General features: G+C 40.7%; 1 protein-coding gene and 1 long non-coding RNA gene across 4 annotated transcripts in view; one reads left to right on the plus strand and one right to left on the minus strand.

The window, feature by feature from the left end:
* Positions 1–18,982, plus strand: part of LOC140718702 (signal peptide peptidase-like 2A) — a 33,001-nt gene that overhangs the window by 4,525 nt on the left and 9,494 nt on the right. For 2 of the 3 annotated variants that reach the window (XM_073032765.1, XM_073032764.1), the window contains exons 4-12: positions 6,935–7,024; positions 7,653–7,792; positions 9,174–9,328; positions 9,905–10,001; positions 11,031–11,132; positions 11,765–11,846; positions 15,087–15,161; positions 16,705–16,764; positions 16,877–16,933. In XM_073032765.1, coding sequence (XP_072888866.1) covers positions 6,935–7,024; positions 7,653–7,792; positions 9,174–9,328; positions 9,905–10,001; positions 11,031–11,132; positions 11,765–11,846; positions 15,087–15,161; positions 16,705–16,764; positions 16,877–16,933 — 858 coding nt within the window. The remainder of the gene's footprint in view (positions 1–6,934; positions 7,025–7,652; positions 7,793–9,173; positions 9,329–9,904; positions 10,002–11,030; positions 11,133–11,764; positions 11,847–15,086; positions 15,162–16,704; positions 16,765–16,876; positions 16,934–18,982) is intronic. The other variant, XM_073032767.1, reaches the window with a different exon arrangement.
* The window catches only part of LOC140718706 (uncharacterized), a 38,237-nt gene continuing 34,089 nt past the window's right edge, over positions 14,835–18,982 (minus strand). Inside the window, exon 3 of the long non-coding RNA XR_012096764.1 lies at positions 14,835–15,681. This is a non-coding gene — a long non-coding RNA (uncharacterized lncRNA). The remainder of the gene's footprint in view (positions 15,682–18,982) is intronic.

Raw genomic sequence — 18,982 nt, forward strand, 5'->3', positions numbered from 1 at the left:
GGAGAATGGAAAGAGAGAAAGATGGGTGGAAAAATTACCAGATTTTAGAGAAATCGATGTTCATACCATCAGGTTGGAGGCTACCCAGATAGAATATGAGATGTTGCTCCTGCAACCTCCTCATGGCTGTAGAGACTGTGGACTGGCTTGTTGGAATGGGAAATGAAATTGAAATGGTTGGCTGCCAGGAGATCCTGCCTTTTGTGGTGGACAGTGGAAATGTGCGACAAAACGGGTCCTGTATTTTGCTTCGGGGGTCTCTCGGTTGTTTTTTTTTAAACTTGCATTTCTTGATGCACGTGCAGATGTGTCTTCGCATTGCAGAAGACTGGGCCATGGGCTGTTTTCTCAGATGCAGACCCCACCCTGTCATTTTTTAAAAAACTTTTTTTTATTGACTTTTCAAATGATTACAGAAAGAAAAAATATATACCCTTCCCCCTCCCCCATAACATCCCTATAGAAAAAAAGAAAAAGAAAAAAAAAGAGAGAGGCCTGGATATCGGAAGATCCCCACATGCTCCACGGAGTTCGTAATAACTTTAGTATATATATTTATTTCTTTCCCCAAATAACCAATTATTGGAGCACCTATATATTTAATCCTGTCTTTTGTAAATAAGGGTGACAAATTTTCAAAAATGTTTCATATTTATCTCTTAAATTATAAGTAATTTTTTCAAGTGAAATACAGCTGGAAATTTCATTCTTCCAACGATCTATACTTAAGTATGAATCCGATTTCGAAGTAACTGCAATAGCCTTTTTGGCTACTGCCAGTGCAATTTTTATGAATTCTTTCTGATATTTATTCAATTTGAGTTTCGATTTTATCCCTTCAATATCGCCTAATAAAAATAATATTGGATTATGTGGAAGTTGTGTTCCAATAATTTGTTCCAATAAAACTCTTAAATTTGTCCAAAAAGGTTGAATTTTAGAACAAGACCAAGTAGAATGTAAAAAACTACCGATTTCTTGGTTACATCGGAAACACTGATCAGATAAATTTGGATTTAATTTATTTATTTTTTGTGGTGTAATATATAATTGGTGTAAAAAATTATATTGCACTAATCTTAACCGGACATTTGTTGTATTTGTCATACTATCAAGACATAGTCTTGACCAATTTGTTTCTTCAATTTTAATATTCAAGTTGTAGCGGCGTGCTACGCGCAGCGCTGAAATTACGACACGGAGTCGGTAAACTGCAACCACGGAATAATTTTATTTCACAAACACAGTCTTGCTTAAAAGCCTGTCTCCCCCAACTCGATACTTGGAGAGGCACGTAACTGAAACTCCCTGAGGCTATGTATCTTTGTCTCTGGCTCTGGCTAATTGTCAGCCGGTTCGAGTGTGCTAGTAATTGGGTCGCCACAAAGTCACTTCCCCGTTTTTGTCTTGACTTATGGATTCCTTGTTTAATTGCCTGTTTTTGAATCAAGCTATACATACAAGAAATAAATTTTTTAGTTTTTCCTTTTTGAATTAAAGTTTCTATTTCATTAGATTTCGGCAATAACATTGTTTGACTTAATTTTTCTCTTAAATAAGCCCTTAATTGGAAGTAACAAAAAAGAGTGTTGTTTGATACTTTATATTTATTCTTTAATTGATCAAATGACATTAATATACCTCCTTCAAAACAATCTCTTATATATCTAATCCCTTTTTGAAACCAATTATATAAAAGTTGATTATCCATTGTAAAAGGAATAAGTCTATTTTGAATTAAAGATCTCTTTGCTAATAAAGATTTCTTTGTCTCATCATCAACATTTATCTTATTCCATAAGTCAATCAAATGTTTTAATATAGGAGATTCTTTATTTTCCCGTATCCATTTAGATTCCAGTTTATATATAAAATCTTCTGGTGTATTTTCTCCTATTTTATCTACCGGGTAGTTCTATTCTAATCCATGCCGTCTAAGTTGATTTGCTTTATAATAATTCTTAAAATTTGGAAGCTGTAACCCTCCTAGATCAAATTTCCATGTCAATTTTTCCAACGATATTCTTGACATCTTACCTTTCCAAAGAAACTTCCTCACATATTTATTTAACTCTTGGAAAAAACTTCTGGGGTAGTTGTATTGGTAGTGATTGGAATAAGTATTGTAGTCTAGGGAATATATTCTTTTTTACGGTATTTACTCTACCTACTAATGTTATTGGTAATATCATCCATTTATCAAGATCTTCTTGAATTTTTTTCAATAATGGTAAGTAATTTAATTTATATAAGTTCTTTATATCATTATCAACTCTTATACCTAAATACTTTATACCATTTGTCGGCCATCTGAATTGCGTTATTAATCAACATTGACTATAATCTCCTTTAGTAAGAGGTAAAATTTCACTTTTATCCCAATTTATTTTGTAACCTGATATTTTCCCATATTCTTCTAATCTAGAGGATAATTTATGCAACGAGTGCAATGGGTTTGTTAAATAAAGCAGAACATCATCAGCAAATAAGTTAATCTTGTATTCCTCCTGGTTAACTCTGAAACCCTTAATATCTGGGTCCATTCTAACTAATTCAGCTAATGGTTCTATCGCCAACACAAATAAAGCAGGTAATAATGGACAACCTTGCCTAGTTGACCTTGTTAACTGAAATGGTGTTGAAATTTGACCATTTGTCACTACTTTAGCTTTGGGATTAGTATTTAAGGTTTTAATCCATTTTATAAAAGATACTCCTAATCCATATTTTTCCAATACCTTAAATAAGAAATCCCATTCCAATCTATCAAATGCTTTTTCTGCATCTAAAGCAACTGCCACACTCATTTCCTCCCTCTTTTGCGCTAAATGAATTATACTAAATAACCGAGTTACATTATCTGCCGATTGTCTATTTTTAATAAATCCTGTTTAATCCATATGTACTAATTTTGGTAAGCATTTAGATAATCTGTTAGATAAGATTTTTGCTATTATTTTATAATCAGTGTTTAACAAAGAAATAGGTCTATATGATGTTGGCTTTAAAAGATCTCTATTTTTTGGGCAATACTATTAAAATAGCTGTCGAAAAAGATTCTGGAAGTTTATGAGTTCTTTCCGCTTGATGTATTAACTCCATAAAAGGAGGAATTAATAAATCTTTAAACTTTTTATAAAATTCAGGCAGAAAACCATCTTCTCCTGGAGATTTATTACTTTGAAATGATCCTAGAGCTTCTTCGACCTCTTTTAATGTAAAAGGCATATCTAATCCCTTCTGTTCTTCCGTATTCAATTTTGGAAGAGTTATTTGTGATAAAAACCTTTCTATCTTGACATTATCATTTTGTGATTCTGATTTATACAATTCAGAATAAAAATTCTTGAAAGTTTAATTAATTTCTAAAGGTTTATAAGTAATTTTATTTACTCTTGTTCAAATTGCATTTATCATTTTAGAAGTCTGGTCTGTTTTTAACTGCCATGCAAGGACCTTATGTGATCTTTCACCTAGTTCATAATATCTCTGTTTCGTTCTCATAATTGCTTTTTCTGTTCGATATGTCTGGTGTATTATATTGTAACTTGTTAATAAGTTGTCTTCGTTTTTCTTCTGTCATATATCTTTGAGATTCTTTTTCTAATTTTGTAGTCTCTTTTTCCAATTGATCTATTTCTATCATATATTCCTTCTTAATTTTAGAAGTATAACATTATCTGACCTCTCAAATATGCCTTCATTGCTTCCCACAATATAAATTTATCATCATGTGAATTTGTATCTAAAAAGAACTGAATCTGCTTTTTCATAAAATCACAAAAATCTTGATGTTTTAGTAATATTGAATTAAATCTCCATCTATAAATTGATTCCTCTTTAGCTATCATTATCATTGTCATTATCAAAGGAGAATGATTTGACAATATTCTTGCTTTATATTCCATATTTTTCATTCTGTCTTGAATATTCGTTGATAATAGGAAAAAATCTATCCTTGAGTATGTTTTATGTCCATTTGAATAAAATGAATAATCTCTTTCTTTTGGGTTAATTCTTCTCCATATATCAATCAAATTTAAATCTTTCATCAATGATAGTTAATTTTGCTACTTTTGATTTTGTGACAACCTTTGTTGATCTATCTAAAACTGGATCTAGACAAAAGTTAAAATCTCCACCTATTAATATTTTGTCATGTGCGTTAGCCAAATTCAAAAAGACCTCTTGTATAAATTTTACATCATTTTCATTTGATGCATAAATATTCATAAGAGTCCATAGTTCTGAAAAAATTTGACAATGTATAATTACATGTCTCCCCGCAGAATCAATTAATACATTTTGTATTTTAATTGGTAAAGTTTTATTAACCAAAATTGCAACTACCCTCGCCTTTGAGTTTAATGAAGCTGCAATAACATTTCCGACCCAATCTCTCTTTAATTTCTGATGTTCTATCTCTGTTAAGTGTGTTTCTTGTAAAAAAGCTATATCTATTTTCATTTTCTTAAAATTCTTTTTCTTTTCACCGATCCATTAAGCCCATTAACATTAAAACTTTAAAAATTCAGTAAATTAGTCATTATTTTTAATTGTGTTACTCCAATCTATAATAATACCTAATCTTTCAACTTTCATGGTATCTTGGGGAATCTTTTTAAAATTCTCCATGTTGCTATGTGTGTCCCCACCGATCATCCAGGCAGAAAGATAAAAGAAAAATAGATTATAAAGAAAAAAACAAAATACCCCCTACTAATGTTGTGAAAAAAAGAACACATTACCCCCCTCTCATTTGAAAACTCAATAAAAAAAAGTTTAAAAAAAAAATTACCCCCCCCGTTGTACGAGTCATGGCAATCGCCATGATTACACACGTGAGTCCCGCAGTAATCGATCCAAAGCTCCCCAGCCCCCCCGCAACATAAAAAAGTATATATATGAGAAGGAAAAAAAGCTATTCTCAATTAGTATTTCTCAAATTTTGCCTTTCTCCGCTGTATCATCCTTAAATGTCCATCACTTCCATTCACTGTCTCTGTCTTCATCTTCAATCCATTACGCTTGGAAATCTCCATGTGTAGTTAGCAAATAATTGGGAGTTTTTGTGCGAACTCCTGCGCTTCTCGATAATTGGTAAAAAATCTTCTTCTTCCATCCTCCAAAAAAATTATCAGTGTTGCATTATAAATTTATTACCCTTTTCCCATAAAGCTTTTTTCGCTGGGTTAAATTCCTTCTTTCTCTTCAAAAGGTTATAACTTATATCAGGATAGAAAAGAACTGCTTTCCCTTCTATCATCAATGGCCCGTTTCTCTTTTTGGCACATTGGGCAGCCGCCTTCAGGACCTTTTCTTTATCTTGGTATCTTAAGCACTTTATCAAAATTGATCGTGGATTTTGATCGACTTGAGGTCTTGACCTTAAGGCTCTACGAGCCCTTTCAATTTCAATTAGAGTTTCTCCTTCCATTTCCAAGTTTTCAGGGATCCATTTTTGAAAAAAATTTATTGGATCTTCTCCTTCTATATCTTCTTTAAGTCCAACAATTTTAATATTGTTTCGTCTACTAAAATTTTCAAGCTTATCCATTTTTTCCAACAATTGTTTTCTTTCTAATGTCCAGGCAGTAATATCATCTTCCATTTTATTCATTCTTTCAACCATGTCTTCCGTTGTAGCTTCCAAATCTATAATTCTCTTTTCCATTTTTTCCTGTCTTTTTGTCATTTTATCAAACATAATCATATTTATCATTTTTTGATTACTTTTAATGCGTTTAATTTTTCTAATTTACGCATTATTTGCATCAAAGTCTTTTCTATTTTTCCAGAAAAACTTTTACCTCCATCTTGGTCTGATTTTTCCAGAGAATCTGAATCTATCTCAGATTCACTTTCACTTTTGGTTTCAATCGTAACTAGGATTTGTAGTTCAGGTTGCTCTCGTTTGCGCATGCTCCTTCCTTCACGTTTGCGCAGTTCTCGTTGGTCTTTTTCTTTAAAAATGGTCGATATTGCCGCAGTTTCCTGTTCTGTATCGCCGGAGGTGAAATGTACCTGAGCCCGCGGTTCTTTGGCAGAAGTGGGCCTTGATTCTGTTCCAACTTGCGTTGTCTTCACGGTAAAAGTTTTCTTCATCTTCTGTTTGTGAGGCATAACTTGAAACAGTCCGGAGTAGTTTATAAGTAACTTTTATAAAGTATTGACTAACTTTTCTTCACTTAAACATTAATTTACTGATTTTTTTACGGGAGAGCTGGGTTCCCGCATCTCGATCCTACGTCATCACGTGACGTCCCCCCCACCCACCCTGACATTGATGTAACGTGGGCATCACCAGTGTGATCAATCAGGTGGAGTCCCAGCACTGGTCTGCTGCAGAGATTGCTCCCTCCCTCCACGGCCACGCTGTAATCTGTCCTGTTCTCTGCCCACAACAGCTGCTCTCCAGTATCCATTCAGTCTCTGGACAACCACATGGAAAGCCTTCTCCATCAGCCAGGTGTATATGATATTGTCTTGCAGCAGCAATAAAGTCCAAAGATAAATTACTTACTATAATTTATAAGATTAATAAACAGAATAGTGAGGTAGTGTTCATGGACACTCAGAAATCTGATGGTGGAGAGGAAGGGGCTGTTCCTAGAATATTGTGTGTCTTCAGGTTCCTGTACCTCCTTCCTGATGGTAACAGTGAGAACAGGGTATATTCTGGGTGCTGGGAGTCCTTAATGATGGATGTCATCTTTGGAAGTGTCAACAACAACAAGTTGAATTTGAATAATATCTTGTTTCTTCAGAAGTTGCCCATTCATTGGTTAATGTCCGTCAGTCTTTGTGTAGTTTTTCATAAATTGCTATAATTTATTTTCCTGTAAATGCCTGTTTATGCTTACGCATGTACTTTGATAGGAAATTAACTTTGAATTTTTGCTAAGGGCTGTGCTCATCGATGCTTGGTTTTCAGATTCCTCCTTCAGGCAATCAGTCCGACTACGAGGAGCTGAAAATCCCAGTGGCTTTAATCAGCTACGATGATGTACTGTCCATGAAAAAGGTATTTTGGTTTTTTTTTGCACAGAAACGTGCCCTCCCACCTATTCTCATCGTCAGCAGGCTGGGTGGGGTGCCTTGCCCTCTGCCCTCCCCAGCTCGTTAATACTGATGGTAAATAGGGATGAAGGGCTGATCCTGAGACCCCCCTCTGAGTTACACCCTTCACCCCGATAACCTCTTCCCCCAGCACTAGTCTGTAATGTGCACCTAGACAAATAAACCTTTCAGATCGCTGGTTGCTCAGCATTGGACTCACCGAGTTCAGGTTATTCAGAAAATGCTAAATCTGACAAAATTGAATAACAAATTTCTTGACATATGCCTGTGATATTGTACCTGACGGAGAGAAGGTGGGTGGATTTGATGTTGGGTCAGTAACATCAGAATTCATTGTCACAAGACACTGTGGAGGCCAAGTCATTGGGTATATTGAAAGCAGAGAACAATAGATTCTTGATTAGTCAGGGCATTGAAGACCACTGGGAAAAGACAGAGTAAGGTTTAGGGGATAATAAATCAGTCAATGATGGCATAGTAGTCAGACTCATTGGGCTGAATGGCCTGACTACTTTTGTGTCTTGTGGTAACGTGTGGGGGATCGCACTGACTTGTGTGATGTTTGGTTCTAGGTGCTAGGGAATCAGATTTCAGCCACACTCTATTCCCCTCCCATTCCTTCAGTGGACTACAGCATCCTGATCATCTTCACCATTGCTGTTGGAACAGTTGCACTTGGAGGTTACTGGAGTGGAAGAGAAGAGCATGAAAGGTAAAAGTCTGTTGGCTGGCATTAGTTTCTAAAGCTCGGCCCTTGTTTTGTTCATTTACGCTCAACGGCCACTTTATTAGATACACCTGTTCACCTCGTATCTCATCAGCCAATCACGTGGCAGCAACTCGATGCATAAAAGCATGCAGACATGGTCAGGAGGTTCAGCTACTGTTTAGACCAAACATCAGAATGGGGAAGGAATGTGATCTAAGTGATTTTGACCATGGAATGATCGTTGGTGCCAGACGGGGTGGTTTGAGTATCTCAGAAACTGCTGACCTCCTGGGATTTTCACACACTACAATCTCTAGAGTTTACAGAGAATGGTGTGAAAAACAAAATATCCAGTGAGCGACAGTTCTGTGGTTAAAAATGCCTTGTTAATGAAAGCGGTCAGAGGAGAACGGCCAGACTGGTTCAAGCTGACAGGAAGGCAACATTAACTCAAATAATCACACATTATAACAGTGGTGTGCAGAAAAGCATCTCTGAATTGAAGCTTGAAGTGGCTGGGCTACAGCAGCAGAAGATCATGAACATACGCTCAGTGGCCATTTCTTTAGGCCTCCTGTACCTAATAAAGTGGCCACCGTGTGTATATTCAGACTGTTCTGAGAGTCTGACTAAGGAGCTGTTGGGTTCTTTACGAGTGCGGTGAGGTACAGGAGCAGTGGAAAACCTGCAGCCACGGCGCTGCAGCGAGCAGAAACTGAAGCAAGAGATAATAGAACTAGAGTTTAGTGCAAAAAGGGTTTGCTAGTGAACTGCTAACCCTTCTCTTGTGCCTTTTGGTCATTAGAACAATTTACAGATTAGTGAGATTTAAAAATTTGCTTTATTTGCCACATGTATATCAAAACATGCTGTGGAATTGTCATTTACATCAAATCAAATCAGCAAGGGCAGCCTGCAAGTATCACCGTGTTTCCAACACCAACGAGGCATGCTCACAACTCACTGACCCGGACCTGTACATCTCTGGACTGTGGGAGGAAACCCATGTGGTCACAGGCGAGCATATGGACTCCTTACAGACAGTGGTGGGAATTAAACCTTGATCTTGTAGCTGCCGTTGTAAAATTGAATTGCTGAGCTGGGACAGTGAAGTCTCTTATCCCCACTGTGCAGGCTCCTCTGGTCTGTTGTAGATTCCTTACCCACAAATTCATTTGGACTTTGTGATGGGCTTGCCAGCCTGTGGCCTGAATTCCTTGAGCAGTTTATACTACCCTACTGGTTTGTGTGTATGCGTGCGCGAGTTAGCAGAAGTTGTTGTCCATGTTATTCAGATGATATTAGCTTTACTAAATAATGAGAGGGGAAACTGCAGATTTTAAAGTGATCTCCTAAGTACCATTTTATTTCTTTTGGGGAAAAGTGAAAGTTCATCACTGTCGGCGTCCGGAGCAAAGCCTCAGGGGAGGAGCAAGAGTGACGAGTCATCCGCCATCTTAACTCCCGTTACAGTTCTGTTTTTCGTTGCCGTCTGTTTCGTGATGATTGTCCTTTTGTACTTCTTCTACAGGTGGCTAGGTGAGAACATTGCATTTTTAACTTTCCCGTTGTCAGATGAAAGCCGGCATAGGGTTGAATTGCTCTTATCAGAGCCAAGAGGCAGTCCGGCAGAGTTCAGAGTGACAATCTCCAGTGTCACAGCACGTTCAGTTCACCTGCAACTTCTTTCCACCTCAAATTGCAAGTTGCACGAAGCCTGTCATTCACAGGGATGTTGTACTTTAGGGAGGGGACTAATTCACTGTTGGATAGGGTGCAGATACAGTGTGGAACAGGCTCTTGCACCTCCCAGCAACCTCTGATTTAGCCCTAGCCTAATCACAGGACAATTCACAACGACCAATTCACCTCCCAACTGCTGGGGCTTTGGGCTGGGGGAGGAACCCGGAAAACCCGCGTGTTCACGGGGTGGGTGTACAGAGGATGCTGGGATTGAACTCTGTAACAGCGTCACGCTGGTCACCATGCTACCGTGGTGTCCTCACGACCAGTGACTGCAGACTTGAGCAGATGAGCCTGCAGAAACTGCCTTAAATGCGCACGTCACCAGCAGCTTCCAGGGTGGGGTACTAACTTCATCTTCTTCCTCTGCAGTGTACGTGGTTATTGCAATCTTCAGTGTGGCTGCAGCCGTCAGTCTGTATAACTGCCTGGCCGAACTCCTCCGGAGGGTCCCATGCTGCAAATGCAGGTAAGCGTTTGTTGTCACAGTAATACAGCACAGTAGCAAGCTATTCGGCCCACCATGGCACCCTCCCTGCTAGGCCTAGTTGCCCCCTCCCCTCCATGTACCTGTTCAAATGCCTCTTCAACAATGCAGTTGTACCCACCTCAAACACACAATAGCCTCTAAGGAAGTTGTCCCTCTGGTCTCTTTTCAATCTTTCCTTTGTAGCGGTGCCCTTTAGCTTTGGATTCTATGACTGTCCACCCTATCCATACCCCTCATGATGAAATACACCTCTGGGAATTCCCCTCATTCTCCTACGCTCCAAGGAATAAGGATCCTGTGTGGCCGATCTCTCCCTGTAGCTCAGTCTCTTTAGTCCAGCCAGTTCATAAATCTCTTCCTCCCCCTCCCCAGCTCGACCGAAACTACACAACACTGCCGAATGCGGCCTCACCAGTAGCCTGTATAGAGCAATGTAATGTTTCAACTCCTAAAATCAATGCCCTGAGAGCACAGTAAGCACCTTCTTCACCACCGTCTACCTGCATGGTCGCTTCCAGTGAACAGTATTCCAGGTTTCTCTCTTCCACAACACTCATAGCAACCTGCCACTCACTCTATACATCCTACCCTGGTTTGACTGTCCTCACACTTCTCCAAATTGAAACCCATTTGCCTTTCCTCTGCCCATCTCTCCAAATGCCTTTGTAGTTCACTGTAGTATCATCGCAAACTCACTAGTTGTGCCCTGTACCTTCACAAACTAATTATTTACAGAGGTCCCAATGCTGAGCTGTGGGTCACTCTACCTTGTCAGAGGTCTTGCTAAAATCTGAATAGACGATATCCACTTTCATTTATCTTCTTAGTAACCTCTTCAAAAAAATCTCCAAAAGATTGATCATACACACAGGATCAGAAACAAATAGACTTTTTTAAAAAAGGTGTATGTTAGCTTTGAGCTGGTGTAGCTAGGACTTGCGTACACGTTCCAGGGTGATCGACTCTTCCTCACTGTCTATGGACGTGATGATTTCCACCTTGTTTCAGCTTCTCCTGCATTAACAGAAGAATCGAAGTACGCGTGCTGTTGCTCGGGATGTTCTGTGTGGCGGTTTCCGCAGTGTGGGTTGTGTTTCGGAACAAGGACAGGTGAGCCTCGAGACTGCAGGCTGTCATTAGCTGGTGTGCTTATGGTGAACACTGTGTTGTCTGGGATGTGGGGTGGTTGCTTTGTAGGAGGAAGGCAAATGGTCCCAGTGGTCCCAGGAGATCTTGCAGACGTAAAACCACTGTCGGTCACAGCACTCTTGGAAGGTAAATCTGACCGACTCTTCTCTCCTCACGATCGGGTTTATTATTGCTGGCATACAGAATGTCATGAAGTTTGTTTTGCAGCCAGCAGTACAACCCAATATGTAAAATTACTAAGTTACAACAGAAATCTATATAAAATAGTTAAGTAGTGCAAAAAAGTGTTTATGGACTCTTCAGAAAAAGAAGCTATTCCTAAAACAGCTTTAACTATTTTAAGTGTGTGTCTTTGGCTCCTGTACCTCCTCCCTGACGGTAGCAATGTCCTGGATGGTGAGAGTCCTTAATGCCTGCTCACAGTTGCAGGGGATGGAAAAGCTTTGTGTTTGCCAAAGCTCTTGGATTTAATCCTGTGGTGTGTGTAAATGAGACTCTGGCAGACTAGGAGAGTGGACTGTGAGAATGACATCCTTAAATGTTTTAATTGTGCTGTTTAACTGCTGGTACTAAGTTCCCAACTTGTATTTCAGATGGGTATGGGCTCTGCATGACTGTCTTGGAGTTGCTTTTTGCCTTAACTTCATGAAGACCCTGAAGATGCCTCACTTTAAGGTAACTGCGTGCCTGTCTGTCTCAGGAGCATCTAGTGTGTACTGAAACAATCAAACAACTTTCTGCTCTAGACCAGTGTTCGTATAACTGACCTGTTCATCATGTGAAAATTAAAGTAGATTTTAATTTGTTTTGGAAGTTCTGAAAACTAAGAAGGATTACAGGAAGTCACTACCTGTTCTGAACACTAGAAATACAGGTTGAATACCCCTTGTCTGAAATTCCAAAATCCTAAAACCACCGAAGTCCAAGCACTGACGTGAAGTCACAAATGGGAAATTCCACAAGGTGCTGGGAAAGTTCCCTGGCAACGCACAGGTCTTCATACTACACACCGTTCTGAGAAGTGACCTCACACACCCTGAGCGTGGCCCTGTTACACAAATCTCTGTGCACCATAGACCGTTCTGAGAAGTGACAGTTTGTTTTCAGCTGTTGTCATAACCAGACCTTTGTGGGTTACTCACAGTGATTACCATGTGTTTTGTGCTTATACTCTGCTCTGTGTTGTGAAGATATTGTTGAAAGTGTCAAAAAGCCTGCAGTCACCCCAATGGGTAATAGTGAAAGGAAAGAGGAAGCATTTACATTTATTTAATTATTGTCAAGCTGTTGGAAAAACTTGACAGTGGTGTAAGTGCAAGGCATCTGACAAAGGAGCATGGAGTTGGAGTGAACATCATCTCCGACCTGAAGAAACAGAAGGACAGACTGTTGAAGTTCTCTGCTGAAAGTAATGAACAGAAGTTAGTGTAAAAGAGAAAAACACCACATAGTGAAAAATGAGGATCTCGACCATGTATTGAAAGAGTGGATTTGTCAGCTTCTGCATGAACACACGGTATACTGATCATGAAGCAAGCAAAGGTCTATCACAACAAATTGAAAATTGAAGATAATTGTGAACATTCAACAGGCTGGTTGCAGCAATTAAAGAAAAGGCACATTAATTTTTAAAAAAAAACTTGTGATGAAGCATCTGCTGATCCTGAAGCAGCAGAGAAATTTATTGAGTTTGTCAACATTGTCACTGATGAAAATCTAACAGCAAAGCAAGTCTACAATGCCGATGAGACGTCGTTCAAGTATTATTGCCCCAGAAAGACACTGGCTATAGCTGATGAGGAAGACCTACAGGAACTAAAGATGCCAAGGACAGAGTAATTGTACTGGGATGTTCTAACTCAGCAGGCACTCGTAAGTATGAATGCTGTGGTAGGCGAAAGCATGTGTTCTCACTGTTTTTAAAGGAGTGGGTACTTTACCAGTTCATTATTAAGCTAACTAAATAAACATGGATCACCAGGGACAGCTTTTCTGATTGGATTCACAAACATTTTGTAGCAGTGGCTTGTAGACATTGTAGGGAAGCTGGGCTTTCAGCTCATCAAAAATAACGTTTGTCATGTCCTTTCCCTAAAACGTGACTTCATTAATTCAGCCATGTGACCAAGTATCCTTGGATCAATGAAGATGAAATGTCAGGGCAGTTTCTTGAATGGCATGCTTACAGCAATGAACAGAAATGTGGGTGTGGAATGGTTTCAAAAGGAGTTTTGGCTGAAGGATGCTGTGAACACTGGAATTGAAGACACACTTGCCTGACATGCCCTCTGCACTATGACTACGTTCAGTGACGATGATGAGCAAGATGATGAGTTTGAAGAATTATGTATGTCAAGTGAGAAGAAATGGGAATTCCTTACATATGAAAAAGGGATAAATTTGGAGTTCACCAATAACCTGGAGGAAGTGAATGTCAGAGAAGTTCTGGACATCAGTAATGAGGCTGCAGTTGTTCATTTGATGACTAATGGTGAAGTAGCTGAAATGGTTCTGAATCGAGGTGATTGTGATGATAACAGTGAAGATGATATTGTTAACACAGTAGAAAAGGTGCCCATGGATGACATGGTGAAGATGTGTGATGGACTTGCTGAAGGATGAGAGCAGTGTGCATTCATAATGACAAGAAATCAAGTCAGTTTATAAAATCAGAGATTGCTATGACAAAAACCTCTGTTAATGAGGCAGACGCACTGGAAAAAACGTTTTAAGAAGTCATCCAGCACAGTGCCTCTTCTTCCCAAAGGCATTCTATGGCCCCTCAACCACAGGGATGACAACGCTCTCCTTCAGTTTTCTCACACGTAATGTAATTGTGTTTAGTGCTGTATTTATCTTTGAGTGAAGATCATCATGCTTTTTTTGTCATGGTAAAACATGTTTTTGACTTGTATCTGAAATTCATTTCCACCTAAAATCCCATGATTGAGTGTAATGTGACCTATGTCATTTTTCTTTTTTAAAAAAAATTGACTTTTTAGCTACAAAAGCCTTTTCTAAAAAAAAGTAAAATGCAAATACAGTGTGCTGTAACCTTTTATTCAAACCACTGCTTTGTAGGTGGAGACAGAAAGCCTGTTGTTTGAAGGGGAAGAGGGGACCATTAGCCCAATAAGCATTTGAAACGAGCAGTGTAGACTCTGGTAAAGCTCTGAGTGAGGGGTGTCCCAGCAGCTGGGTGAATGGGGAAGGGGTTTGTAGTTGGGGGAGAAAGGGTCTGTCAGTTATTCTCCTGGAACTTTGCACATAGCCCGTCGAGCTGTAGGCTAGAGGAGATGGGGAAGACAGTGGACTCTGTCCCAGCAGCTTACCCCAACTGAGGGGATAACTAAAGGTTTCTAGTGGGGATGTTTAATAATACCTTTTTGGGAGTGTACCTACTAACCTGGGACACATCTTTTGCTGCTTACTGATCCAGCTCCCCCCAGCCTTGGGCACTGTCCGTGTGGAGTTTGCACCTTCTTCCATGACTATGTGTGATTCCCTGGGTACTCGGTTTTCCTCATTCATTCCGACCCAGGGTTGTGTACATCGGTATGGGGCAGAGTCTGTGCTGCATGGGTGTGATAGATAGATAGAAACTTTATTGATCCCAAAGGAACTTAGTCACCAAAGCAATACAAATGCACAGATATATAAATATTAGAAAAGAAGAAAGGAAGAATTTTTTTTATTTTTGTTTTAAAAGTTACCTCAATCAGTCTACGGGAGGGAAGTCATCACTTCCCCGGCTATAGGTTGGCTCATTGTGGCCGAGGGTAAGGGTGACCTCATATTGCTCTTTGGAGCAGTGAAGCTGTGTTGTTGATGGGAACATGGGGAGAAATTACTGGGTTGGGATTAGTCTGTGTGAGAGGGGAATCAGTGCCAACCCTTCTCCACCTTGTTTTGCAGTCCTGCGTCATTCTGCTGGTCCTCCTCCTCATCTATGATGTCTTCTTCGTCTTCATAACTCCGTACTTCACACCGGTGAGTTCACTCAGATCCAAGCCTGTCTCTCTTGGTTCAGTCACTGTTTGCTGTTTACACTGGCGTCAAGGGTCTAAGATTTTAATAATCGTCTCAGTCAGTGCACATCACTAACTTCATTGACTCTGTGTTCTGTACATGTATCATACTTTAAATGGTTTTCGAGACATGTTGGTGTTTTAGTGTGTTTCACAGATTTGGAAGTTTTACCAAGATCTTGACAACTTGGTGTTGAAAGTCCCACCATTTCAAAGAAATGTGGACATGTTCCATTGAATTCTGTCCCAACTAGATCTTCCACTCGTTCCTGTACAGTGATATTCAATTGACTGCAAAGTTCCTTCAGTGAGGGACCAGTCTTAAACTGGATATGATCGTTGATGTGAGGGAGCATGGCAAATTGATCAGGCATTATGCATTCTGGTTTTATCGGTAGCTCACTGTTCTCTGGTACGCAGCTGCCTACAGCTTTGTGGAGGCAGAGTTACTGTGGGCAGATGGATCAGCACCAAGCAGATACCTATTAAACATAGAACATTACAGCACAGTCCATGATCTACACCTTCCACACAGTCCTCCATTTCTCTATCATCCATATGCCCATCTGAGTCTCTTAAATGTCCCTAATGTATCTGCCTCTACCACTACCCCTGGCAGGGCGTTCCACACACCCACCACTCTCTGTAAAAGAAAAATCTCCCTCTCACAATCCCCTGTACTTTCTTCCAATCACGTTAAAATAATGTCCCCGTGTAGTAGCCACTTTCTTCAAATAAGAGCATAAGAAATAGGAATGGGAGTAGGCCATCTGATCCATTGAGCCTGCTCAGCCATTCAATAAGATCATGGCTGATCTGGCCATGGACTCATCTCCACCTACCTGCCTTTTCCCCATAATGCTTAATTCCCTTACTACGCAAAAATCTATCCAACCTTTGTCTTAAGTACATTTACTGAGGTAGCCTCCAATGCTTCATTGGGCAGAGAATTCCCCAGATTCATCACTCTTTGGGAAAAGCAATTCCTCCTCATCTCTGTCCTAAATCTACTCCCCTGAATCTTGAGGCTGTGTCCCCTAGTTCTAGTAAATGGGTGATAGACTTGAGGATTGAAGATTGGTGAGTGATGGGATGTTTCCTTTAATGGGGAAGTCTCGGACCAGAGAGCACAGTCTCAAAAAAGAAGGGTGTCTGTTTAGAACGGCGATGAGGAATTTCTTTTCCCAGAGAGTGGTGAATCTGGAATTCATTCCCATGGATGGCTATAGAGGCCAAATCATTGGGAATATTTAAAGCTGAGGTTGTCTTATGGCCTTATGGCAGGTTCTTGATTAGTAAAGGTGTCAAAAGTTGCAGCAAGAAGACAGGAGAATGGGGTTGAGTGGTTTAATAAATCAGCCATGATGGAACGAATGGCAGAGCAGACTCAGTGAGCCAAATGGCCTCATTCTGCTCCTGTGTCGTACGGTCTTCTGTTACCTGGTGATGGTGAGGAGGTGTGAGCCTTGGTTTCCATCTCTGGAAAACCTCCCTCTTTATTTCAGAATCACGAGAGCATCATGGTGGAGGTGGCTACGGGATCCGGAGCAAGTTCCAGTGAAAAGGTAAGGTAAAAACTAGCATTTTGGTGATGGACTAAAGCTGTTTTACTCACAAACAGACAAGATGCTGGGCTGTTGGATCTCCTCAAGCACTAAATATTGGGTTTGATTCTAGACCACGGAAAGCAACTTAATGGAATTTGCTGTTGCACGAGTGACCCACAATGAAAACGTAAGAAGCTATTTATCTGTTCAACTCTGAACGTTACATTTAGGGTCACTAATGACTAAACTACCGTTAGTTGTTCTTGGGTTAAACCAGTAACTGGTTGAAGTTTGACATTATTGGATTTTGACTTTGGAGGGTGGGAAGTGGGGAAGATGGATTGGAGAACTTGCATCAGTCAATGGCTGGTTCCTAGTGAAGCTTCTTCAGTTCCAGAACATCAAAACTGAATTGATGGTAAACACAGATGCTGGAAATCTTCAGCAACACAGAGTGCTGGATGAACCCAGCAGGTCAGGCTGCAGTTCTGGAGGGGAATAAAATAATTGATGTTTCAGGCTGAGACCCTTCTTCAGTACTGGAAAGGAAGGGGGCAGAAGCCAGAATAAGAGGGTGGGTTGGGGGGAGTGTCCGGGCTGGTAGGTGATGGGTGAAGCCAGATGGGGGGATGGTGGGTGGGAGAGGGGGAATGAAAAAAAAAGCTGGGAGGTGATAGGTGGAAAGAGTAAAGTCCTGAAGAAGAAGGAATTTGATAGGATAGTGGGCCATGGGAGGGGATCCGGAGGAAGGTGAGGAGAAGGGATGGGGTGAGGGGAACCAGAATGGGGAATGGAAAGGGAGGTGGGGGTGATATTACCATGTTAAAGAAATGGGTGTTCATCAGTGGTTGTTTATGTAAGTGGAGAGCAGCTCTGTTTGAGGATGTGGCTCTGTGTGTTATGTTGGGAGGGGCAGATCCTACGGGGCGGCCTGACGACTGGTAGGTTGGGTCGGTGAAACATTCAGCTGGTCAGCCAGTGTCTGAAGAAGGTGAAATGGTAACGTTTCAGTTCCTAGACCCTTCATGGCGTGCTTCCTGATGTGAGTGTTGCCAGTGCTGTCTGGGCTGCATTTAAACTTCCAGTACCTGCACCGTTTGGCTTCTCAGTGAGTCCCAAGCATTGCTTGTCTTTCTCGTTTGCACAGTGTTCTGTCCTCTTGTTTGTGAGAACCACTGTTCTTAATGCTGTTTCAGAAGGGTATTGGGTGGGAGGGTGGATACCGGTCATATTGAGCTTTAATCTGCACAGGAGTTTGAATGTGACCATCGGGTGCTACCATAGTGGTTAGCTCGAGGAGTCAGAATTCAGAGTTCAATCCCAACTTCCTCTGTTATGAAGTTAGTGCATGTGGGTTTCTTCCCACAGTCCGAAGACGTATGAGTTAGTGGGTAAGTTGTCCCACGAGGAGGCGAGGGCTGCTGGACAGCGTGGCTGAAAGGCCAGAAGGGCCTGTTGCATGCTGTGCCACCACGTAACTGTCTCGCTAGTTGTTGCTGAGTGTGAGAGTGCAGCGGGAGATGCTCTGAGTTTGGTTTACTGGTTTTACCAATGAAACATGAAGCAGAGTGGTCCTGACTGGGGAGGCATAAACAACAAGGCAGCCTGTAGATGTTCTGTTCATCATATTCAGCACACTGGCTGCATGCTGAGATCAGCCTTTCTGTTCGTAGCTCCAAAACTTTTATTGTTTGTAACTGTTCCCTTTCCAGCCCTCAATGCCACCTTTATGAGCAAGTGCAGCAGGCAGTGAAGAAGGCTAATGGAATGTTGGTCTTCATTACAAAGGGAATTGAGTACAAGAGCAAGGAAATCCTTTTGCATTTGTACAGGGCCCTAGTGAGACCACACCTGGAGTATTGTGTACAGTTTTGGTCTCCAGGGTTAAGGAAGGACATCCTGGCTGTAGAAGAAGTGCAGCGTAGATTCACAAGGTTAATTCCTGGGATGTCTGGACTGTCTTACGCAGAGAGGTTAGAGAGACTGGGCTTGTACACGCTGGAATTAAGGAGATTGAGCGGGGATCTGATTGCAACATATAAGATTATTAAGGGATTGGACAAGATAGAGGCAGGAAATATGTTCCAGATGCTGGGAGAGTCCAGTACCAGAGGGCTTGGTTTGAAAATAAGGGGTAGGTCATTTAGGACAGAGTTAAGGAAAAACTTCTTCTCCCAGAGAGTTGTGGGGGTCTGGAATGCACTGCCTCGGAATTCTCTGGATGCTTTCAAGAAGG

Source organism: Hemitrygon akajei, chromosome 30 (genome assembly GCF_048418815.1).
Source record: "Hemitrygon akajei chromosome 30, sHemAka1.3, whole genome shotgun sequence".
NCBI classification, from domain to species: Eukaryota; Metazoa; Chordata; class Chondrichthyes; order Myliobatiformes; family Dasyatidae; genus Hemitrygon; species Hemitrygon akajei.